The sequence below is a fragment of the Periplaneta americana genome, chromosome 1 (assembly GCF_040183065.1).
Source record: "Periplaneta americana isolate PAMFEO1 chromosome 1, P.americana_PAMFEO1_priV1, whole genome shotgun sequence".
Taxonomy (NCBI): Eukaryota; Metazoa; Arthropoda; class Insecta; order Blattodea; family Blattidae; genus Periplaneta; species Periplaneta americana.
Genome location: NC_091117.1, coordinates 1699754 through 1725980, shown reverse-complemented (window position 1 = coordinate 1725980; position 26227 = coordinate 1699754). Strand labels below are relative to the sequence as shown.

Sequence of the window (26227 nt, the reverse complement as noted above, 5' to 3'; positions counted from 1 at the left end):
GAAGGTTTCGTAACAAACTGTTGTTTACGGTGATGGGTTGTTAGCCCTTCGCCCAACCCCCAAGCTGGAGGACCACCCCTCATCGGCTGTCCGCGACTGCTTGTTCAATATAATAATAGATTTACATGAACTGTAAATGTGATCAATATTAAATAAAACAATGTTATAAAGAGCCTTTTAGTTCTTTAATAAACATTTCATCTATACTAATAATAAATCTGTAGCCGAAATTTTTCTGGTAATTTTCGATTTTCCAAAAATAATTGGTCCTAACATATATAATTAACCACCCTGAAACCGAAAATCGCTTTTTTGAAATTTTTGTTTGTATGTCTGTCTGTATGTTTGTTACCTTTTCACGCGATAATGGCTGAACCGATTTATATGAAAATTGGCATATAAATGAAGCTCGTTGTAACTTAGATTTTAGGCTATATGGCATTCAAAATACTTTATTTAAAAGGGGGTTATAAGGGGCCCTGAATTAAATAAATCGAAATATCTCGCTTATTATTGATTTTTATGAAAAATGTTACATAGCAAAAGTTTCTTTAAAAATGATTTGCGATAAGTTTTATTCTTTACAAAATTTTGATAGGACTGATATTTAATGAGATAAATGAGTTTTAAAATTAAAGTAACTGCCATCTAAGGCCGAGTAATGAATTAAAAAACAAATGACTTCGTCTATAAGGGGCCTTGGACAGCAACAATCGAAAACTATGAAAGATAGCCTACAGACAATGTTTCTGTGTTTGTATGAATTAATATCGGAAGCTAAATTAACCGATTTGTATAATTAATTATTATTTCATCATTGGAAAGTGTAGTTTCTCTAGATGGACATAATACTATAATGTTATTACAGTAACTTCTGAGTAAATTGAGGACAGGTAAGATTAAAATAGCTTCTTATGCACGGAAAACTTGATAGGCTATCCTGTACATTCGTTTCATGTATTTCCTAAAATAATTTTTATGTATACATTCATTTTTATCTCAGAGAATTAACGAACAACGAGAGTGTATTGATTTAGTATGCAGTAATAGTACGTTAGCTTAGCAATCCATTATTTTATAATTCAAATTTTAACTATGCTCAATTGAATCGTGTTAAAATACATAAAATATATATGCAATTAATGCAATGCAAAAAAAATTGGGTAATGAGCGAAGCAGATTATCTTGCGCTGTTGTAAAAGTTTTTCCCTGGATCAAATGTCCTATTTTAATTATGTAATTACTTTATATTTATTTCTAACAGGTGCAGCGGAGCGCACGGGTACGGCTAGTTAACAATAAATTTAGTTAGCGTACATTATTAACGAAGTAAGAAAGAAATTCAATTATTGTAAAATGCATAAAGTTGACAAAGATGAGTGTAAGTTGCATTATTATCAACAGTTGCGATATAGTAGGCTACCTATTTTGCATTCATAATCAATACACTTGAAGACGTGTTGTCAGTGCGGTCCGGACCAGACCTTGGCAGGCAGACTTCATTTCCATATTGTTGAATATTCAAAACCGACGGCCAAGAAAATATTATCTGCTTTCATAAGTATGTTAACGTGCACTTTCATTGCAGTAGTTAACTTCATTGCCATCCGCAAATGAGGGCAAAGAATGGAATAAGTTTTTGTGTATGCAATGGCTTCGCGCTGTGTAATGAGAGAGCATTCTAGAATAATGAAAAGGGATGCTCCAACGACGCTTGTCCGTTTACAGCAATCGTCCTCGAAAATAATGACTTGTGAGAAAGAAAACGCATTCTTGGCGGTACAGATTAATGAATTTGAAAATGTGAATCGACGGATATTTCAGATATTAGTATACTCTGTTTTTCATAAATAGGAAAGATCCCGCTTAAATTTAAAACCGTCTACCACATCCACTTCCAGGCGGGGCTAGCGTGTGGGTTGTTTTAAACTAAGTTCACCGAAACAAATTCAACTAATAGTACATTATGCAACGAGCCTATAATGGTAGTAATTAAGACGCGAGTATGTTTATGAAACGAGCGCTTGCGCTCGTTTCATAATTTTCATACGAGCGTCTTAATTACCATTATAGGCAAGTTTCATACGACTTTTTATGCTCGACCATTTTTCTAACTTGAAATTATTCATAAGTATTCATGTTATTCTTATCTGACTGGGGAGCGGAACTGACCTTGTGCAATACCTCGTAAATTGTGAGATGTGCGCAGACGCGAAAGTATTGATTTTTTCCGAGAAACAAATGTCGACATTGACCTTGATATAATCTAGAGAGTAAAATAAACATTAATCTTGATATAACCTTGAAATTCATTTAGACATCGAAAAACGAGATGACAAATTGAATTTATTTGAATATTATTTACAATTAACGCTAATTATTATAGTAACAGAACATAACCTTCTGCGACAGTATTCGATTTCCAGCCTCCGTGACGTTTCGCTAGTTGTGTTTGGATTGCATATCTGAGAATAATCGATACTTGCGCTTTCATATTGCTACAATGATGTTTTCTGATTGGTGGAACACCTGAAGTTTAATGAATAGGTGTACTTTAATGAGGTCCATTAAAGGGCTGCTACCAGGTGTATAATTACTACATTTCGGCATGGTCGAGCATGAAAGAATATAATGCAGAACTGTAATAATAGTACATTATGCAACGAGCCTATAATGAATGTAATTAAGAAGCGAGTATGGATATTTATGAAACGAGCGCAAGCGAGTTTCATAATTTTCATACGAGCATCTTAATTACCATTATATGCGAGTTTCATACGACTTTTTATGCTCGACCATATTTCTAACTTGATATTATTAATTTTCTTTGTATCTGACCTTGACGAATGTCCCTATGTTGTGAGATGTGCGCAGACGCGAAAGTATTGATTTTTTCCGAGGAACAGATGTTCACATTGACCTTGCTAGGCCATAAGAACCTACAGAGATAACATTGAAATTAAATTAGACATTGAAAAACGAATGACAAATTGAATTTATTTGAATATTATTTACAATTAACGCTAATTATTATAGTAACAGAACATAACCTTCTGCGACAGTATTGGATTTCCAGCCTCCGTGACTTTTCGCTAATTCTCTTTCGATTGCATATCAGAGAATAATCGATACTTGCGGTTTTATAACGGTAGAAAGCTGACCTGTCATTGGCTGAACAGTTGTAACCTGAGTCGTCATTGGCTGAAAGACCTGACCTTTAATGAATAGGCGTACTTTAATGAGGTCCATTAAAGGTCTGTTACCAGGTGTATAATTACTACATTTCGGCATGGTCGAGCATAAAAATAATTTCATTACTCCTAATAATATTGTAGGTTTTCCTAATTCCCATAATTGTTCTTAAAAATTCGTTGCTATGGCAAAAAATATCGCCACGTTAGAAATATTTCTTATTGACCTCGTTTCTGCTGTACTGGAATCCAATAGCTTTCAGTACTTTCCGCAAAGAGAGACGTGGAATTTTAATCAGTAGCGTTTGGTACTTTGCGAGCTTCCGGCAAAATATGGTCTAAATTGAGTAAGTCTTAGTTGTATTCAGGGTGAACCACAAGGTCATTAATTTCAGATAGAAAAGTTTAATATAATTTGGTCGTTTTTGCTCCCTTTCAGAGATAAAAATTATAAGTTATGAAACGTCTCATAGCGTGTTTTGAGAAAGACATTGATTTAATTCCCAATGTGCTCAGTCAGTTTAAATCCTGTCCAAATTCAACGTCGCAAATTTCTAGCAATAATTAAAAAATAGATCCTTATGAGAAACAACAACAACCAAATTTCTTGGCTTAAAAATCGATGTGTTAAATTGGAAAAATCATATTAAAGAAATTACCCCCAAACTAAATTCAGCTTGTTTTGCTATTAGGTCTATGCAAAAGATAGTAAATATCAATACCTTAAAAACAATATACTTTGCATGCTTCCACTCGGTAATGAGTTTTGGAATAATATTCTGGGGAAATTCCACAGATTGCAACAGTATATTTCTATTACAAAAAAGAGTAATTAGAATAATAGTAGGTGCCAAATCTAGGGAATCGTGTAGGACTATTTTCAAAAAACTACAAATAATGCCCATGGCTTGTCAGTATATCTTTTCATTAATAATCTTCCTCGTATATAATCTGAAAACTTTGTAACTAATTCAACAGTTCATAGCATAAATACACGTCAAAAAATGACTTTCATACTCCATCGGCAAGTCTATCGTGCTATCAAAAAGGAGTGCGTTATATGGCAGTAAACATTTTAATAGCCTCCCTATCGATATAAAAAATGAAACCCAAAACATAAGATTATTTAGGGCCAAATTAAAGAAGTACCTAATTTCTCACGCCTTCTATTCTGTAGGTGAATTCATGACATTCAATAACGCTTCATGAAATTGATACTAAAACTTTGTGTTGTACTAGTAGACTATATTGTAAATCTCTTCTGTATATATTTCATCTAGACTGTGACTATAAATTAAGACTTTATAATAGTATTAAGTTTTTTGACTTGTTCCATATTCTAGCTGTAAGCAATGTATGAATACCATGGAATGTTAATAAATACAATACAATACAATACAAAGGGCGGGAAGTTTTCTTCTGTATAATAGGCCCTATAGCATAAGCAATGTAAATGTTGAGGATTAATTTCAAAATATAAACGTTGAACATCCTGTATACATGATGTACCACAAGATCGCGGAGAAACAGGGTAATCTTCTTACCATATTTTCTTCATTCTCACCAAAGCACGGCAGAGGGAAAGTTTGGTGCCGTCACTTGAGGAATTCTGGGCGATGTATCAATGCACACGTCAGCCTGGATCACTCTCTTCGCACGAGGAGGGAAGTTTTCGGAAGCTGTGTTGCGTTATCGCTTCTCGTTTGTTTCGTTGGTGTTTTGTTGCGTTATGCAATTGTTTCCTGATCCTCTGAACAACGTAGCATCGCTCAATAAACGCCTCGTAGGGCCGATCGATGCGACGTAAACAAGCCCTCCCAGCGCTCCTCGCGTTGCAAACATCTGAATTACGAAATCCGGAGCAATAAAACTTCATGGATACTTCTTGGGATTCGTTTCCATTATGAAGTTGTGGAAGTTGCGTAAACTAAGGGGCTGTAAGGTGAAATCCAGTTATGTAGGCTCTAGGCAAACAGGATAATTTAATATTCCTGAGTTAGCTTCATTATATTTGTTGACTGAAATGTGAGAAAAATGTTATTCAAAGACAGCGTAATACGTACGTAATGAATGTATGTATGTATGTTTTTAGTAGTTATTTTAGGATGCTGTACCAACAGCTTAGGTTATTTAGCGTCTGAATGAGATGAAAGTGATACTGCCGGTGAAATGAGTCCCGGAGTCCAGCACCGAAAGTTCAAATTCAAATTCAAATTTATTCACAATTTACATTTGAAATGATACATATGAATAGATACCCGAAATGAGCATATGCTCGTGCTCGGGTACAGTCCAGTAGTCTACAAAAATATTACAGAGATCAATAATAGTGTTGATGATAGAAAAAATAGTAACAATAATAATAATAATAATAATAATAACAATAATAATAATAATGGAATATCAGTGACGGAGATGATACAAAGACAGTGATACAAATTAATTCATTAATAATAATAATAATAATAACAGTAATTTATTTATTTATTTATTTATTTATTTATTTTATTTATTATTAATATTTGTGTGCTGAACAACAGCCAGAGGCCAATTATAGTTCAGCACAATACACAAACAGAAGATACAAAGGTGCAAAACAAAAATAAATAATATCATAAATAACAAAAACATACATGAATACAATTGAGTACAAACAGTAAAAACTAATAATCAAAACGAAACTATACCTTAAAAGGATCTAAATTGTGCCCATGCAAATTGGCATATTTTATGCATCTACAGACTGGAGAAAGTGATTTTGAATTTCGGTTATAAAAAATTTTTTGAAATCTTAAACCTTTTGTAGGAATACGAAGGCTGATATTGTTTATGATAGACTCATAATCAATATCACCCTTGATAACTTTGCAAAGAAATTGATAATCAAGATTTAGACGTCTAGCATAAAGGCTACAACAGTTAAAATATTTACAGGTAATATCATAGTTAAAGTCAGTGGAATTGGGTATATATCGAAAAGCACAAAAGGAAATAAATTTTCTTTGAATATTTTCCAATTTAACCGAATCGGTTGAAGTAATGGAATTCCAGGCTACAGATGCATATTCAAGTTTAGAGCGAACCAAAGTAAAGTATAGAATTAATAGTGACTATGGAGTAGAAAAAGAATAAGTTATAGACCTTATTAAACCAAGCATTCTTATTGAATGATTATAAATATATTGAACATGATCGTGAAAGTATAATTTAGAATCGAGTAGTACACAAAGATCTTTTATAGAATTTTTCCTAATAATACAGGCGTTATTAAGAGCATAATTAAATTTTATGGAAGTAGTTTTTCGAGAGTACGAAATGACAAAAGTTTTTGTTTCATTAATTTTCATTCCATTAATGTCAGACCAAAGTTCAATGGAGTTAATATAATAATAATAATAATAATAATAATAATAATAATAATAATAATAATGGAATATCAGTGACGGAGATGATACAAAGATAGTAATACAAATTAATTCATTAATAATAATAATAATAATAATAATAATGGAATATCAGTGACGGAGATGATACAAAGATAGTAATACAAATTAATTCATTAATAATAATAATAATAATAATAATAATAATAATAAGTCCACACCTGTGGAGTAACGGTCAGCGCGTCTGGCTGCGAATCCAGGTGGTCCGGGTTCGAATCCCGGTCGGGGCAATTTACCTGGTTGAAGTTTTGTCCGGAGTTTTCCCTCAACCCAATACGAGCAAATGCTGGGTAACTTTCGGTGCTGGACCCCGGACTCATTTCACCGGCATTATCACCTTCATATCATTCAGACGCTAAATAACCTATATGTTGATACAGCGTCGTAAAATAACCCAATAAAATAAAAAAATAAAAAATAATAATATTATTAGTAATAATAAAACAAAAATATTTACAGTAATAAAATAAATACTAAGACGGATAAAATAAAATATAAAACCACTAGCGAGAGTTAACACAACTTAAATAATAACCGGAAAAAAATGACGAACTCGAAAATCAACAGAAAAGTTTGTTGTATCGCAGACGACATCAACCGCCGTATTGACATTGTGTTGTGCATTAATGGTAGTAGGGGGGAGCCGAAAGTCTACGTAACTGCCGTTCTCTTCGAATCTTCTCGTACAATCATGGGAAGTTAATGCTAGTTAACCAGCATTTCCTCATATTGGGTTGAGGGAAAACCCCGGCAAAAACCTCAACCAGTAACTTGCCCTGACCGAGAATCGAAACCGGGCCACCTGGTTTCGCGGCCAGATTCACTAACCGTTACTCTGCAGGTGTTGACTGTATGCATGTATGTGTGTATGTAATACGGCTTTTACTTTTTTTTCATTGTATATAATCTTTGGTTTTTATTTAAGTCCGATTTTTGTTTTATAATTTATTTAATGAGTTTTATGTTTGCTTATTTATTTGCTTTTAAATTACAAATTTAAGCTTTTTAACTTAAAAATTAAATTCAAGAAAAATAATAAGAAGCAGACGAAGTGGAAAATAGATACAAATTTTCTCATGCTATGGATCATTTAGGGATAGGGCAACCTAAATGCAAAGGATTATCAGATTTTGAAACGAAATGTATGTTTGTACAGGGTGGAACTGACATAAATGTGCAGACTCTAACAACTTATTCCTTCGATGGAGTAGAGCAAACAATTCTAATACTGTATTAGTCCCAAATGAATTATCTCAGAAAAAGTAATTTCGCCTGAATGTTAACACTGTTTACTCTATCCTGATTTTACTCATATCTGTGGACTGTGAAGAATAAAGATTTCAGTAGAATAACAGCAAGTCAAATGAGGTTTATGAGAGCAATAGCTGGATATACTCGCTGGGATCATAAAAAAATGAGGACCTAATGCAAGAACTTCAAATAGAACCCATTATACAGTTCATCAGCAAATATCAACTTCAGTGGAAGGGTCATCTCGAACGAATGAATCGATGCAGAATTCCAAAAGCACTGCTTCATTACCATCCATATGGCAAAAGATCTCTAGGCCGTCCAAAGAAGAGATGGACTGAAAATTCTACTTTGAGACCGTAACAGGCCACTTGGCCTAATACTTGTTAGGAAGATGATGATGATCTATAGAGAAACTGATAAGGAATGATTTGTTGCTTTGTAGTTTTTGGACAAAATCTACGGTTTTCTTGCAAATTAAATTAAATAATTAACATGTGTCCTGCCATTAGGAAGTCAACCTTGCTGCAGTAACTAACGGATGAAATTCTGCTATTCGACGTGAGTTAGTGTGTGTATTCGTTGATGAGCCGGCGATGCGCTGTTGCCAAACTTGTCAGTCCTTCAGCGTAATTTTCTAATTAGCACTTAATTAGTAAACGCATAATAGAGTCTTCATTTATTTATTTTAATAATTTATGGCCCTCTTCCACCCTGTAGACGAACGTACCGTGTGTACCATAGATATGTAAGTATTGCGTGCGTGCGTAGCAATAGCAAGTTCCCTATCGTGTAGTTAAGTTCACGAAGTTTTTTGTTATACAGGGTTAGTTAAAAGTCCCGCACCACCTAAATAACTTTTGAAGCATACGGTTCAGTGACATGAAGCTTGGTATGTGTGGATAACCATATGCTAAGAACTCAATAATGGTATTATCGATTTTTTTCTACTTCCGGTTTAACCGGACGTAACTCCAACTCTCTTATTTTAAATAGAAAACCCAATATATTTTTTTTTTATTTTTGAATAGTGCTCATTAAGAGCTTTTCAAAAAGTACCCACACTTGATACTTCTGTACAAATTCAGTGTTGCTAAGTCAAGAAAACAGAAAAGTGTATCGAATATTAAAATAATAAAATACTCCTTCCTTGACAAAAACAAAACAAAGCTAGCTCACCTTCTAAATCATGTGTTCAAATTGGTAGCCCTCAGCTGCTTTACAATGTGTCACTCGATCATAGAAACCATTTAAGGAATGATTTAACCAGGCTTTAGGAATATCTTGCACCACTTCCATTTTTATTTAGCAACACTGAATTTGTACAGGAGTATCGAGTGTGGGTACTTTTTGAAAAGCTCTTAATGAGCACTATTCAAAAATAAAAAATATATATTGGGTGTTCCATTTAAAATAAAAGAGTTGAAGTTACTTCCGGTTAAACAGGAAGTACAAAAAAACTCAGTAATACCATTATTGAGTTCTTAGTATATGGTTATCCCCACATACCAAGTTTCATGTCACTGAACCACATGCTTCAAAAGTTATTTAGGTGGTGCGGGACTTTTAACTAACCCTGTATATTCGGAAATGTTTATGGAAATGTGCCAATGGGCCGTTAATACGAATTAATACTCCATTTGTGGCAGTAAATAAGCAAATATATTTTAGAGCCAAAATATAACTAAAGGATAGAACCAACCAAGTTGATCACAGCGTTATCAGCCAGTGTGCAGCGCTGCTACCGGCGTAGCTCAGATGGTGGTGCGATTGCCTACTGATCCTCGGCTTCACTCAGGCGAGAGTTCGATTCCCGTGTGGACTCACTACTGCTTGGACTTTTTGCGAGGTTTCTCCTGACTATAAAGGGAATGTCAGGTCATTTTATGGCTAATGGAACAATACCTTTATTACACCTGTAAATCTGAATTCCTTTATTTTTTATTACGGGAATTTATAAATTGTCCAATTTATCATTATTATTTTAAGAAATTTATAAGTCCACTGGTTTAGTATATTAGCGTGTTGATATATTTTTATTATTATGTTGGTAATTGGACTTTATTCTTGGTCTATCTCACCAAATTAAATGTCGTTATCACCTGCTCTCTCGACGTTAGTACAGGGTGTTGTGTATGCTTGCAGACGAGTTCTGTGAGGAGTTCCCGCACAACCTGATCATCCCCCTGGTGTGCTGGTGGTCTGAGTTGTACAGGGTGTTGTGTGTGCTTGCAGACGAGTTCTGTTAGGAGTTCCCGCACAACCTGATCATCCCCCTGGTGTGCTGGTGGTCTGAGTTGTACAGGGTGTTGTGTGTGCTTGCAGACGAGTTCTGTTAGGAGTTCCCGCACAACCTGATCATTCCCCTGGTGTGCTGCGTGGTCTGAGTTGTACAGGGTGTTGTGTGTGCTTGCAGACGAGTTCTGTTAGGAGTTCCCGCACAACCTGATCATCCCCCTGGTGTGCTGGTGGTCTGAGTTGTACAGGGTGTTGTGTGTGCTTGCAGACGAGTTCTGTTAGGAGTTCCCGCACAACCTGATCATCCCCCTGGTGTGCTGGTGGTCTGAGTTGTACAGGGTGTTGTGTGTGCTTGCAGACGAGTTCTGTTAGGAGTTCCCGCACAACCTGATCATTCCCCTGGTGTGCTGCGTGGTCTGAGTTGTACAGGGTGTTGTGTGTGCTTGCAGACGAGTTCTGTTAGGAGTTCCCGCACAACCTGATCATCCCCCTGGTGTGCTGGTGGTCTGAGTTGTACAGGGTGTTGTGTGTGCTTGCAGACGAGTTCTGTTAGGAGTTCCCGCACAACCTGATCATCCCCCTGGTGTGCTGGTGGTCTGAGTTGTACAGGGTGTTGTGTGTGCTTGCAGACGAGTTCTGTTAGGAGTTCCCGCACAACCTGATCATCCCCCTGGTGTGCTGGTGGTCTGAGTTGTACAGGGTGTTGTGTGTGCTTGCAGACGAGTTCTGTTAGGAGTTCCCGCACAACCTGATCATTCCCCTGGTGTGCTGCGTGGTCTGAGTTGTACAGGGTGTTGTGTGTGCTTGCAGACGAGTTCTGTTAGGAGTTCCCGCACAACCTGATCATCCCCCTGGTGTGCTGGTGGTCTGAGTTGTACAGGGTGTTGTGTGTGCTTGCAGACGAGTTCTGTTAGGAGTTCCCGCACAACCTGATCATTCCCCTGGTGTGCTGCGTGGTCTGAGTTGTACAGGGTGTTGTGTGTGCTTGCAGACGAGTTCTGTTAGGAGTTCCCGCACAACCTGATCATCCCCCTGTGTGCTGGTGGTCTGGGTTGTACAGGGTGTTGTGTGTGCTTGCAGACGAGTTCTGTTAGGAGTTCCCGCACAACCTGATCATCCCCCTGTGTGCTGGTGGTCTGAGTTGTACAGGGTGTTGTGTGTGCTTGCAGACGAGTTCTGTTAGTTCCCGCACAATCTGATCATCCCCCTGTGTGCTGGTGGTCTGGGTTGTACAGGATGTTGTGTGTGCTTGCAGACGAGTTCTGTTAGGAGTTCCCGCACAACCTGATCATCCCCCTGTGTGCTGGTGGTCTCAGTTGTACAGGGTGTTGTGTGTGCTTGCAGACGAGTTCTGCGAGGAGTTCCCGCACAACCTGATCCCCACGCCGGGCTACTGGATCGAGTGCTCGCGGCAGAAAATCGCGTCGGACACGATCTGGGACGAGTCCGAGTCGGAGCACGAGATCCACGAGGAGGAAGAGGAGGACGAGGAAGGCCACCGGGACCGCGAGGACGACGGGGGCGGCGCGGACGAGGGGGCGGGCGAGGGCACCTCGGGGGCCGCGGACCACTGCCTGCTCGAAGACGACGAGGAGGACGACGACCTGCCCAAGAAGAAGACTGCCATCGAGGAGCAGTGGGAGAAGAACCAGGGCTTCGAACTCACGTCCGTGGAGCAGGAGACGTACGAGAAGTACTTCTACGGCACGGAGCACTGGAACTACTTCACCAACGACGAGGACCTGGGGCCCGTCATCCTCAGCATCAAGCAGGAGACGCTCAACAGCCGCGACCAGTTCCGGTGAGTCACAATCTGCTTCCTTGGCTTTCTCATTATTTCGTTCTTTTTTTTCGGTTCTCAACTTTCATTTACTTTATCCGCATCTTTGCTCTCTCTTTCTGTTCTCCGTATATTTACTTCCTCTTTCATTATTTTCTTCAAGGCGCCAATAATGCATATTAGGTTTAATCAATTTACAAGAAAAATAACACTTTCTTATATGGAAACCACAGAAAATGCCTTTTTTCTCTCCTACTACCGTAAGTATGCTGTTATTAGCTTCTTTTTAGGAAAGTAAATGGATTTCACCGTGATAGTGTTGGTTGCTATTGACGACGGGACGTGAGTCACATTGCTTCCCTAGGGAAGTAAGTGAAAATGTTTCCTTCAACAGTCGCATAGCAACAAACAAAAGAATGCTCGAAACTCTACGACCATCCCAACAGATCTGATATTAAATAATGAAAATGAAGAAACATATTTATATTATGTAAAATGTGGGAGTGGAAAAACATAATGTAATTTGTCAGTTAAACAGAATTTTCTATTCTCGCAGTACTTAATTGCAAACCCGTCCTCGACTAGTAAATACTATATACGTCCCTTAATACAGAAATGCAGTAATTGCCTGTAACAACTTTTTGTGCGAGATCGTGCGTATTTGCTTGCTTTCCGCACACAACCAATATGCGGTAAGTGTGAAATTCCACATTCAGTATTCCCAACGTAACACACATAACAATTTCCCTGTTCTTACCGCTTAAGCGTCACATTCATTTTACTGCTTTAGGCTTTTAACATATTATTTTTAGAGACGTTCAATATAGTAATAATTATAAATTGCAATTTCACCTAAATTGCACTGTTAATTATTGTTTTTAAATATTTGCAAAAATTAAGTAAACTCTACAACACCACAAAAGTTACTGCATTTGTAATGCAAGTAACATTAAGGAAGCCGTGAAAAAATCAACAAGATTCCAGACTCAACATAGACTGGGGGAAAAAAAAAGATAGACGTATATCACGGCCTGCTGGAGTATAGTAAACACAGAAAACATTTTAAAGTAACAATGTTGAAGATAGATATATTTGTTTTGCAAATTTGCCGTCATTGAACAGAAACCAAGATGGAGATTTCATTGCAACTAATTAGAAATTCCTCTTTCAGGTATGTAATAAACTATCTTCGCACAAAATAATGTACGATACACGAGCGGTATGTTTGTTTTCATGTTCTCGGAAATTAAAAAAGCTCAACTACGTTTCGCTTTTTCAATCTTTTCCTCGAACATGAAAACGTCAACATACCGCTCTTGTAACGTATATTACTATTGCAATACCTATAATGTAAGTTGATCATTATCAACCAATTTTTCTTATAATGAGTTTAACTTATGATTCATTTACTATTTGCCACAGCAACAAATTTGTAATATTTACTTGCTTCTTAAATGTATAATAGATACTTTGACTAAAATGGCGGAACATCAAGAAACTCTATTCTTGCGGTTACTTAGTTATTTTTTAGACTACAATGAAATAATACGCAAAGCCCTTTAAAATAAATTTACTCTATATTTTCAATACAAAACATTTCGTAAAATTGATACATTATTTGCAATCCAAAAATATGATCGTGTAAAAAAATGTTTAACAATAAACATATATTAAGTTCTTAAGAGAATCTCGGAAATAAAAAAGACTCGATTCCGTCTTTTCTTTCCTAACTTTTCGTCCATTCTATTACAATGCATCTTGTACCATTGTATCGCAATATACGATTGCTATTCGTCCACAAGTTCCGTTCCTACTCAAGTCAAAGTGGTAACTAAGACGTTGCAGACATCGTATCTGGAGGAACGTTTTTGTGCAGAAATGAATTATTAGATAACTCTTCAGTTGAAAATTTATTTGAAACAAAATATGTCTTAAAGATACGTGTATTAATGACGTTTTAAAAATATATCCCAGGTCATTAAAAAAAAAGTAACAATTTAGCTCACAAAAAAATTCCAAAAAATGTTGCCTATTTAAAAGAAATGAAACCGTACTCAGTGTGTTTTTCTCACACTAAGGCCCGATGCAAACTAGCGTCATGAAGACGCGCGTCCAATTATTTCGTTAACGCTGCGTCCCTGTGTCCACCGTTCACACGTAGCGTCATAATGAAGCATTATTTATTCTACGTGGATTTCGCTGTCCATTAGACCTGGCGTCACTGCAGCAACCATGGCGTATTCGCCGTGGCTCCGCGGCAACTTCTCCGACTTACTTGTATAGCGGGTAGGCTAAACGAAATGTTGCAGGCGAAACAGTGACATCAATCCAAGGTTAGCCGCGTAAATTATGATTCTTATTTTACACAAATTACAAGTAATTGTCCCGCGAAAAAAAAAGAACTTACTTTTACACAATTTTCTACGTGACGTAATAAATTACTTTTAAGGAAGTAAATTAATAAGTTAATTAGAAACATTAAATCCAGACGTTTGAGATGGGCAGGGCATGTAGCACGTATGGGTGAATCCAGAAATGCATATAGAGTGATAGTTGGAAGACCTGAGGGTAAAAGAGCTTTGAGGAGTCCGAGACGTAGATGGGAGGATAATATTAAAATGCAAATCAAGCTTTCAGGTATAACTCCCTGTAAAGTTGATTTGAATAATTTCGAGGAAAAATTGTTCAGGGGCCAGATATCGAACCCGGGACCTTTGGTTTAACGTACCAACGTTCTACCAACTGAGCTACCCAGGAACTATACCAGACACCGATCTACTTCCCACCCTCTATATTCAGAGACCTCAAAGTGGGCTGACAACCGTCAAGCAACCAACTTCGAGTGCACACTAACTCCGTGTGACTTAAATTGTGGTTTTCTGTTAACGAACAGTGACGTGTATTATGCAAATCAAGCTTTCAGGTATAACTCCCTGTAAAGTTGACTTGAATAATTTCGAAAAAAAAATAAACCTTTGGTTTAACGTTAAAGGTCCCGAGTTCGATACCTGGCCCCGGAACAATTTTTTCTCGAAATTATTCAATATTAAAATGGATTTGAGGGAGATGGGATATGATGAAAGAGACTGGATTAATCTTGCAAATCAATCTTTCAAGTATAACTCCCTGTAAAGTTGATTTGAATAATTTCGAGGGAAAAATTGTTCCGGGGCCGGGTATCGAACCCGGGAACTTTGGTTTAATGTACCAACGCTCTACCAACTGAGCTACCCGGGAACTCTACCAAACACCGATTAATCTTGCTCAGGATAGGGACCGATGGCGGACTTAAGTGAGGGCGGCAATGAACCTCCGGGTTCCTTAAAAGCGATTTGTAAGTAAATGGATGTTACAAACTCCTGTGTTGCATTTTTTTAATTATCCAGCTACAAAATGCACATTTTGAGCAGTTTTTATTTTCACGTTTTGTGGGAATAAACCAAATTCGAGGTGCTTGGTTTTCTAAGGTTTTCCTGTGTACTGGATATCGTTTTCAACCCTTATTTTAATAAAGGATCTTACTAACTTCAAGATCACTGATTACGAATTCTTACCGAACGCTTCGGAAGTATGCTATGAACTGAAGTTGATTCTGTCTCTCTATCCTTTTAAAATTTCTAGACTATCATATCGCAATGTGATCACGAATAATCTAGAAGTGTGTAGTAAAAGTTAAAGGTGCCGTCTCTGGGTAAGTGCCCACAGAAAGTTCCCAAGTGGACAACAAATTTTACTTTTCCTCTTTTAAGGGGAGAGGATGGTATTTTTAAAACGTTTTTCCTATTTGGTGTAAAATATTAATTTTTCGTATGTAGAGAGCTCATTGCTGTGGCAACTCAACCAAATAAAAATATTTTGAAAAAAAAAGTTATTTGGGGGCCTAAATTCGAAAAAAAAAAATATATACCCCATGCAGGATTGTACTAAAACCGACATATCTAAACCGTTTTTAAAGATAGAATTGTTTGTATTTGCAAAAGCATGTTCTATAAACTGTCTGTAACAGAATTTTGATATTAGTCTGTAAAATAAACAATTAAAATTAAATAACAATTTTCTGATTTCATTTCTTGCAAACAGACGTATTTTTTCAATGAAATCAATTAACAAAATTCTGTTACAGAAAAAGGTTTCCGAATAGTCTAAAGAATGTGTGTTCTAAATTTCATGCATGTATCTTTAATAGTTAAGAAATTATATCCATTTTTGTCTGGCAATGTAGCAAAAAAAAAAATGATGTTACTGGAAACCGATAAAAGCGGGCGTGTGATTTAAAAATTCATAGCGCAGAAAGTTTAAAAATGACGTTCAACATCCGATAAGGGCAGAAATACCCACAAAATGTTATGCTATACATTCCACACATATCAAAGGGTATTTTAAAGAAAAAAATTTTTTTTTTGAAAATTTAATTTACCGGAAACAACAATAAAAGTGGGCGAGTGATTTAAAAATTCATAACGCAGGAAGTTTAAAAATGGCGACTCAACATCCGATAAGGGCACAAATACCCACAAAATGTTATGCTATGCATTCCACACATATGACAGAGTATTTTAAACATTTTTTTTTGAAAATTTACAAATTTTTCACCAAAAAATGCCAACCTCTCCCTTTAATATTTGTCTCCGTGAAGTGGACTTCGGTCAAGGGATAAAGGAAAATAAACGAAGACGGCGTTACAACAAAGACACTATTCATTGCCACAGTGATTTAAGGAGTTCGACAAAGAATATAAAAACAGAAGAAGCCGATGGGAAACAGAGGGGGAAAAATTCACATGATGAGAACCGTTTGCTGCCTTCGATGACTAGTATACACGGTGTGGTGTCGGCGTATCGTTTCAAATGATAGAAGATATGAAGATTTTTAACACAGTTTAGTATATACAGTTGCGAAGCTCAATACTTACTAAATATGCAAACATAGACAGTTGAAATATGCATCCATACATAGTTGCTAGCCACCAGGAGCGCTACCATCGCCTCATCACAGACTCTTTCCCTAGCAGACGATAAAATGTATTGTACTTTTGATATTCTGTTCTTTTGAAAAAATTAACACCTTCCTTCCACTATTGAAATACGAAATAGATGAGGTTTATATATTATTTTCATAAAATATATATTATATTCTACAACCTCACCTTCCTGGATCTTTCGGAAGGATAATTCTGACCTCTTTTTCTTATAATTTATAGTGCAACAAATGACTCCCTGTCCCATGTTATTACTCAAATTATTGTATTTTAGCCATTTACAGTTATTACAACCGATAACGAACATTTCACAGTTTACACAACTTTTCACAACAATGCGAAATACGGCACAGTCTATGCCTTTTCGATCTAGACCAGGCCGTAATGTTTGTTCTGGTTTTCTATTTCAGTGTATGGAGCTCAGTGAAATATTATATTATAACTTTATTGCGTATCATAGCTAAGTTTTATTTAGTGTAATGTGTCCATAAGTACCGTTTACTTCTTGTTGCATAATATGTTGCAGAAATAATTACAAAACTGTGTTATTTTAATGAGAAGAGAATTTTACATGTTAACATAATCTGTTCGCATCAACATTTTAAGTTTAGAATGGAAGCTATTTTGAGGTTTAATAAAAGAAAAGAAGGCATAATCGCAACGACGGATGTATTTATATTGTGATTTAATATAGCACATCTACCTTCCTTGATAAACACAGAAAATTTACCATACCACTCCTATGAAATTAGTGTACGTACGATTGTTACTTCGTCTCTTAGATAGTAGATAAATACAATAATTCAATATTCAATTGTAGTATTAAAATACAGACAAATTGAACGTGCGGAGTATCATACATGACATTGTGCTTAATTATAATGTAGATTACGAATTTAGGAATATAAGATATAGTAAACATAATCTATAATATTTCCATATGAATAGCAGGGCATTGGAGACCACTAAAATTAGACAGAAAGGAGCAACTGGTACAGTAAACATAACCTATAATTTCAACATATCTAAATATCCGTGCGGTGCAACTGAAAATTATTGAATCGTGCATAAATGAATGTACAAGAATTTCGCAATATTTAATCGAAATAAAGGAAAGTATTACACATACGAACAACGTAATTTTCACACCAAAATAATATTACACCTTAACTCGCAAGTGATTATGTCTGAAGTGTCTCCTAATAATTGTTTTAAATTTTATTAATGTAATCACACTACATTTTAGAGAAACATATGTTACTGTTTATGCATTCCAACTAATTTATATGGTTGAAACGCCGCCCTTCGTGATCGGGTTAAGCGAGTCACATGGTCTGCCTGTATTAGATCACGATGGCAGACTAGACTGTGATTTTAATACAGGGACATCATTTTATTTTTACTTCAATTTTTATTGTACCTGAGTTTTTGTATGTACTTCACTCCCACCCCTTCTACTAATGAAGTTCAACCGTCCTCCACACAGATCCAAGACCGCATATACAGTCATAATAGCCTTACGGTCATAGTAAACAATACGTTCCAAATATGTTCGCGTTTTCCAGTGACGAAAGAGCTTTCAATATTGAATCATTTTCGCACAGGTACTGTCGTCCATTTGCCTACGTCGTATACCGGTTTCCCCCACCTGCTTTTATTCGCCAGCTACATATTGGCTGGGCTGTCTTAGCTCTTTTGTGAGAACATTAATTTCTGTTAGGAATTGTACGTCTATGTAATATTATACAACTGTTTAAAACAACTTAAATAAAAGGGCCTCGTTAAGTAATTAACTGTCACGTGATTTCCTCCCTTTCTACGACCCTACGACATAACCACTTGGACGGAGAGTAGATAGCATGTCTGAGTAATTTTATCTTTTCGGATCGGTCAGAAGTGAAGATTGAATTTACAGTACGTAAGGTACTCTTTTATAGAGTAGGTACAGAATTATTTCAACATGAGTTACTGATACGAAGGACGAAACTGGTAATTGGAATTAGGTACAATAGTCTATAGTGCGATAATATACACTTTAGAACTGAAGCCTGTATCGAAATGAACGGCCACCATTTTCAAAAATGTGTTTAAATATCCATATTATGATTATTTTTCAATTTAACTTAATTCTCTATATTGTACGCTAATGTGCTGTAGACAGTATAATATACACTGCATAATGAATACGTCCACATGGACAGCTCAGTTCGTGAGTAAAACACTTATTGTTAATACTGTACTGTATTTTAATTAAACAAAAACCTAATGAAAATGATCAAACTCAAAATCGTAATATTTCCTAGTTTACGTAAATGGATGAATACTTTTCTTCCCTCCTATACCTAGCAAAGTGATTTGTTTGTATATTAGGCCAGTATCACCGAACTCCAGTTGTGGAAGGGGGTAGCAAACTGCGTTGATCCAAAGGTAGAGCCAGATTAATATTAAAAATGTTAGTAAAAATAAAATGATGACCCTGTATAAAGAGCTGGAGTGAATTACGGCAAGTCGAGTAACAATCCATCTGTTTGCTTATTAAATGTCTTGCATACTTTACTATTTGTAACGTAAATTATACATTTTTGCGCGTGTTTTATTGTCACGTCCTGTAGTTTATGTCTTTGGAATCTTTCGCATTGAAAATTTTAACCGTACTGTCCTTACGACAGAAAGCACTTCTTTCCCTTGTCAGATATCGCTCATGATATTTTCCGCAGCGTACACATCGTTCAAAGAGCGCAGTGATGTGTACCGGGGGTCATTTGAAAGCTTCCCTCAGCTCATTACAAATACTTCGCTGAAATAAGTCAGTGACTTGATTTCCCCTTCTCAACGATTCACCGCACAAGCAATGCCAGCTGACTCTCGTCTCCAGGGCGCCCAGTTCATACAGTAGTCGATCACCTCAGCTCTGATCCATCCAATGGGGACGCTGTTTTAGCCGTGACTGTGGCTCAGCTCGCTCTTTCGTCCAGGCGGTTCACGTTCGATCCTCTGCCAAGTCACGATGGAATTTGTGGTGGGTAAAGCAGACTTTGCAGAGGGTTTTCTCGAGGTATTCCCGTTTCCTCTACCATTCCACCAGCATCCTCCACCTCTCCCACATTTCATCTATCATCTGCAATAGTTCAGAAGTAGAGTAGGATGGTGTTTGATGGCATACAGGTCTCTGGATTTAAAGCTTGGGGTTCGGGTACGTCTGTCATTGTCTAGTTACGAATGCCACCAGGGCTAGCTGTGAGGTTGGAATAATCATCGCACATTGGACTGATGTTAGGTGAGCGCAAGATCCCCTCGGAAAGCCAGCTTCTAGTTCCCATGCAGCGTGTGCTCTCCGCGGGTAAGAGACGCTAGCCCAAGGGTGCTCTGTGCTGATGACCGCTGATATATGGCTTTCATTCCAAAATTTCCCAGTCTAAATAATTATTTGTTTCAATTTAATTTAATTTATACAAAAACCACGTCAATTTAGATATTGAGGGGGAAAGTTAAAAACTAGTGCTAATTTCGTTTTAGGTTTCACCTCCACACACATCCCCACACGTCGTTTGAAATTTCAAATATTTATTTTTATTTTATTGGGTTATTTTACGACGCTGTATCAACATCTAGGTTATTTAGCGTCTGAATGAAATGAAAGTGATAATGCCGGTGAAATGAGTCCGGGGTCCAGCACCGAAAGTAACCCAGCATTTGCTCGTATTGGGTTGAGGGAAAACCCCGAAAAAAAAGTGAACCAGGTAACTTGCCCCGACCGGGATTTGAACCCGGGCCACTTGGTTTCACGGCCAGATGCGCTGATCGTTTCTCCACAGGTGTGCACAGCACCCGTATATGTTGAAACTTAAATTTGAAAAAGGATTCAATTTTTAATACGTACAATTAATTTGTTTTCTATTGTCGCCTGGCAACCTGGATTGTTGTTATTGTTACCTGGCTGTAGAATGAAAGCGCAGTTTATTTTGGGTAATTTAATTTAATTTACTAAATGAAATGTACTTCATTGTACTGGTGATACAATGCTCTTGCATTGCGCTTTTAACTGGTCATTATTCACACCTCACGCTCCATAGCAAAATAAGACATTACTTACTTACTTACTTACTTACTTACTTACTTACTTACTTACTTACTTGCTGGCTTTTAAGGAACCCGGAGGTTCATTGCCGCCCTCACATAAGCCCGCCATCGGTCCCTATCCTGAGCAAGATTAATCCATTCTCTATCATCATATCCCACCTCCCTCAAATCCATTTTTAATATTATCTTCCCATCTACGTCTCGGCCTCCCTAAAGGTCTTTTTCCCTCCGGCCTCCCAACTAACACTCTATATGCATTTCTGGATTCGCCCATACTTGCTATATGCCCTACCCATCTGAAACGTCTGGATTTAATGTTCCTAATTATGTCAGGTGAAGAATACAATGCGTGCAGTTCTGTGTTGTGTAACTTTCTCCATTCTCCTGTAACTTCACCCCTCTTAGCCCCAAATATTTTTCTAAGAACCTTATTCTCAAACACCCTTAACCTATGTTCCTCTCTCAAAGTGAGAGTCCAAGTTTCACAACCATACAGAACAACCGGTAATATAACTGTTTTATAAATTCTAACTTTCAGATTTTTTTACAGCAGACTGGATGATAAAAGCTTCTCAACCGAATAATAACAGGCATTTCCCATATTTATTCTGTGTTTAATTTCCTCCCGAGTATCATTTATATTTGTTACTGTTGCTCCAAGATATTTGAATTTTTCCACCTCTTCGAAGGATAAATCTCCAATTTTTAAATAAAACATTACATATTTAAATAAAGCTGAACTTCTATGCCGTTTTCCTTCTTCGTTTTTATTGTATATTTGCAAAATGTATTTCGCAATGTTTGTATGCTGTTGCTTAAGCATTTCAAGGCACAGAAAGTGTTCAACACAGAAATTTATGTCACAACGGTTGAGAGAATTCACTTTCGTCCATCATTGTCTTGTGAGTTTGCACGACATAATGAGAAAGTTTGTGCTATTAAAACTGCACGCTGTATTTAATTCGCCTGAAGCAGCGGTCAGGTATGCAAACCGCACAAGGATGATATAAAACCGTGCGGTCTGGCAGAGTTTCATGAGAAACATTTTTTGCTTGAGGGCCACGATCGATAAGACAATATTCCTGTCCGAACGCCCACAACAACGTGGTCATCTCAACGCGAGATTCATTTGTTATTTAAATAAGATTAACACAAACACAACTAGGCGGCACTGTCGTCGGAAGTTTGTTGCCATGACAACCGCGATGCACGTCCCGCGCTGTGAGAGATTGAGTACTGGGCGCTCTCCTGTAGATGCGTTACTCATTTGTCTTTGAGTTTCCATGACAGTCAAGACTGTTGATGGAAGTATAAAACTGCGAGTAGTATACATATTTGTGTCCATGATGAAGTAAAATAGACTAATATTACACAATTAATAATTGGCAAGAGGCTTATTTTCATTCCAGCAATTCTCGCACTCCCTGTATTCTAAATTCCAGATGGATTTTCGTTCCATCAGCTGGATTCACTGTGGCAGTATAATGTACGCTCTTGGCCACCTTTGCTTGCTGAATGAAGTCACACAATGTGCTTCTATCTTGTTATAGAAATTACGTATGTAAATGTTTTCGGAGTCGCTGTATTCAGTGATTTCTGGATGATATCTTCCATCGCCATCAGCGTTCGAGGCTATTATTAATATTAGTTTATGTTATGCCTCACGAACAGAAGCTACAAACATTCACGACAGAAATAAGAGCCGTGTGTCTGTGGATGAATGAAAAAGCAGGCCAATGGACGACTAAATATTTGTAGTTCGATTTATTCACTGATTATTTTATTCAAGAATTTCTTTAAATTAATTCTATTCGTCGCTAGATTGTTTGATAGATCGACTAATTTCATTAATGACACGTAAGTAATCTAGTAGGGTCGGCTTGGCTTGGGCTAGTCGATATGTTCGTTTGTCTGCCTGTTTTCTGGTTAATAAATGTGTTTGTTGATTATTTGAATAAATTGAATTGTTACCTTATTTTTTATTTATTTACTTATTTATTTATGTATTTATTTATTTATGTATTTATTTATTTATTTATTTACTTATTATTTATTTATTTATTTACTTATTATTTATTTATTTACTTATTTATTTATTTATCTATTTATTTACTTATTTAATTATTAATTTTTTGTTTATTTTTTTTATTTATTTATTTACTTATTTATATATTTACTTATTTATTTACTTATATATTTATTTACTTATTTATTTATCTAACTATTTATTTATTGTTTTATTTATTTATTTATCTATCTATTTATTTATCTGTCTATTTATTTATTGTTTTATTTATTTACTTATTTATTTACTTATTTATTTATTTACTTATTTATCTATTTACTTATTTATTTATCTATCTATTTATTTATCTGTCTATTTATTTATTGTTTTATTTATTTACTTATTTATTTATTTGCTTAGTTATTTATTTACTTATTTATTTATTTACTTATTTATTTATTTACTTATTTATTTATCTATCTATTTATTTATTTACTTATTTACTTATTTTTTCATTTACTTACTTATTTACTTATTTATTTATTTGCTTAGTTATTTATTTACTTATTTATTTATTTACTTATTTATTTATTTACTTATTTATTTATCTATCTATTTATTTATTTACTTATTTACTTATTTTTTCATTTACTTACTTATTTATTTATTTATTTATTTATTTATTTATTTATTTATTTATTTATTTATTTATTTATTTATTTACTTATTTATTCATTTGCTTATTTTATTATTTGTTTATTTATTTACTTATTTATTCATTTGCTTATTTTATTATTTGTTTATTTATTTATTCATTTATTTATTCATTCATTCATTTATTCATTTATTCATTTATTTATTTATTTATTTATTTATTTATTTATTTATTTATTTATTTTATTATTTGTTTATTTATTTATTCGTTTATTCATTTATTCATTCATTTATTTGTTTATTTATTTATTTACTTGTTTACACACCCAGCCGCAGGAAGGCAGCAGTTGGTAGCGGAATGCTCAACTTCCTCGCCGCTGTTTCATAATAAAGCAGGCAGGCAGGCAGGCTGTGATGGATTTGTCCTCTCCTGCAGCTGATGTATGCTTTGTTCTTGAGAGTGAGTGCGCTCAAGTGTGCGCCATTCATCCTGCTATTGCAGTTACGTCACTTTTTATCAACATTGTTCACCGCTGTTAATCAGCTTTATTTTCTGTGTTGTCAATAAATCAAACTCAGCATTTGATCTGTGTGCGTGCTTGTATACTTGCCATCTCTCTTTTATATGCCTTTCATGTATCACTTATGTGTACTCCACTTCTTTGCGTATGTAATGCCTATCCAGCTGTCTGTCGTGTAAAACTAAGAAGTAAAAATTTCCTTGTCTCTTCTCTCGTAAAGCATTTTGAAGAATTTCTTCAACGAAATCATCAGCTGCAATACATTAATTCATATTTTTACTCACAATAACAATCTTCGTTTAATTAAAATGTATTCGTCATTTATTTGTAGCCTTAGAAACACAACATAAAACATTCGACGATCCGTAGTTATAGAAACAGAACAGAAGACATTCAGCTGTCAGGTGTTAGTCCTAGCATTTTAACTATTACTTTTTATTATATTATACACCATGTCCCGCTTAGAGGGATCGAGAAATAAGTGATAATTTCAAGTGTAAATAATGGTTTATTAACATACCTTTTTACATAACTCGATTTTAAAATTTTCCGAATTTCGCAGAATGCTGAATGCAACTCGATGTGTGCGCCTTGAATTGCTCTGCAGACATCTAAATAGTATTCAACCTCCCACGAACTGTTCTGTAGCATTTGTGGAGTCACTAACGCAGCTGTATTTGTGATGCGTTGCCTCGGTGCCTCCAAAGTGTTAGCTGTCCCTTTTTGGTACACAGCATCCTTCACAAATCCCCACAAAAAAAAAAGTTGAAGGAGTCAGATCGGGTGACCTGGGTGGTCAGGAAAGGGTCTTCGTCTTCCGATCCTCCTATCGGGAAATTTTTCATCCAAGAACTCACGCACTTGCTGATGATAATGGGAGGGGCCCCATTCTGCTGAAAAAACACGATCCTGGGGGAAGTTGGTCAAAGACAAAGTGCCGCAACATGTTCAGATACACATTTCCTGTGACTGTAGCCTCTACGAAGAAGAACGGTCCAACTTTTTCTTCTGCAAGACGTAGCACACACTGAACTTTCTGTTGTGGTGTCCACATGGTGTTTACCATAGCGTGTTCTCCTACAAAATGGCGCTAGGCTTTTTTTAGTGCCCTTTTTTTAAATAACCCACTCGATTTACAATTATTGGCATGCGATAAATAAACCACTCGATTTACAATCCTTGCTATTTTTTTATGTACAAAGTTTGCTGGTTTTTTTTTTCATTCTTTTCCTTTTCTTTTTTTGTCTTTATATATAAGACAAAAAAGAAAAGGAAAAGAATGAAAAAAAAGTTGTTCTCAAGCTTTGTTGCATAAACTTGGACAGTTTCTCTATCTTGTCATATGTAAAACTCCACGATATCTTTATCTGATTTTAAGTGGTGAGCGTTTATTACTCGCTCCCTCTAAGCGGGACACGGTGTATGTATGTATGTATGTATGTATGTATGTATGTATGTATGTATGTATGTATGTATGTATGTATGTATTTATTCACTCTGCAATGGGTATATACCCGGTGGCAGTGGTAACTAATTACACTCAATAATGACAATAATAAACTTATTAATTAAAAATACAATTAATAATAATACTAATAATTAATACTAACAATAATTTATAATAATAATAATAATAATAATAATAATAATAATAATAAATTAAATGAGCACGATCACTTAAAATAACATTTAAAATAAATCTAATTTGTATCTTAAACCTAAGTTCGAACTAAAACCCACGAGTATGATATGTTCATATCTGCACAAGTACCTTTCCACATTACACTCATTTCGCTGTCAACTCACTCACTGCACTGGAACTACGACACATTTCACTGATTCTATCCTGATTTCACTAACACTTCAAAAACATTTCACTGTTCAAATACTTTGCACTGCCACTATAAACTATAAAGCTTCCCTGACAGGAACACGTTTCACTGACACAACACACTTCACTGACACAACATAATTATTCACTGATACAACACTTCAATAACAAAATATCATTTACACCCTTTAAATACTGTGTATAATTATCGTCTATTAGTAAAGTCCTTAAGCATATTTTTAAATACGTTTTTGG

The 26227-nt window shown here is 35.7% G+C and overlaps 1 protein-coding gene and 1 non-coding gene across 2 annotated transcripts in view; one reads left to right on the top strand and one right to left on the bottom strand.

Annotated features, from left to right (window-relative positions):
* rsh (radish) overlaps nt 1-26227 on the top strand; it is a 370766-nt gene that overhangs the window by 215788 nt on the left and 128751 nt on the right. The window contains exon 4 of the mRNA XM_069825057.1: nt 11468-11924. Coding sequence (XP_069681158.1) covers nt 11468-11924 — 457 coding nt within the window. The remainder of the gene's footprint in view (nt 1-11467; nt 11925-26227) is intronic.
* On the bottom strand, nt 15068-15140 carry TRNAN-AUU (transfer RNA asparagine (anticodon AUU)). Its single transcript has one exon. It is a non-coding gene; the product is annotated as a tRNA-Asn (tRNA).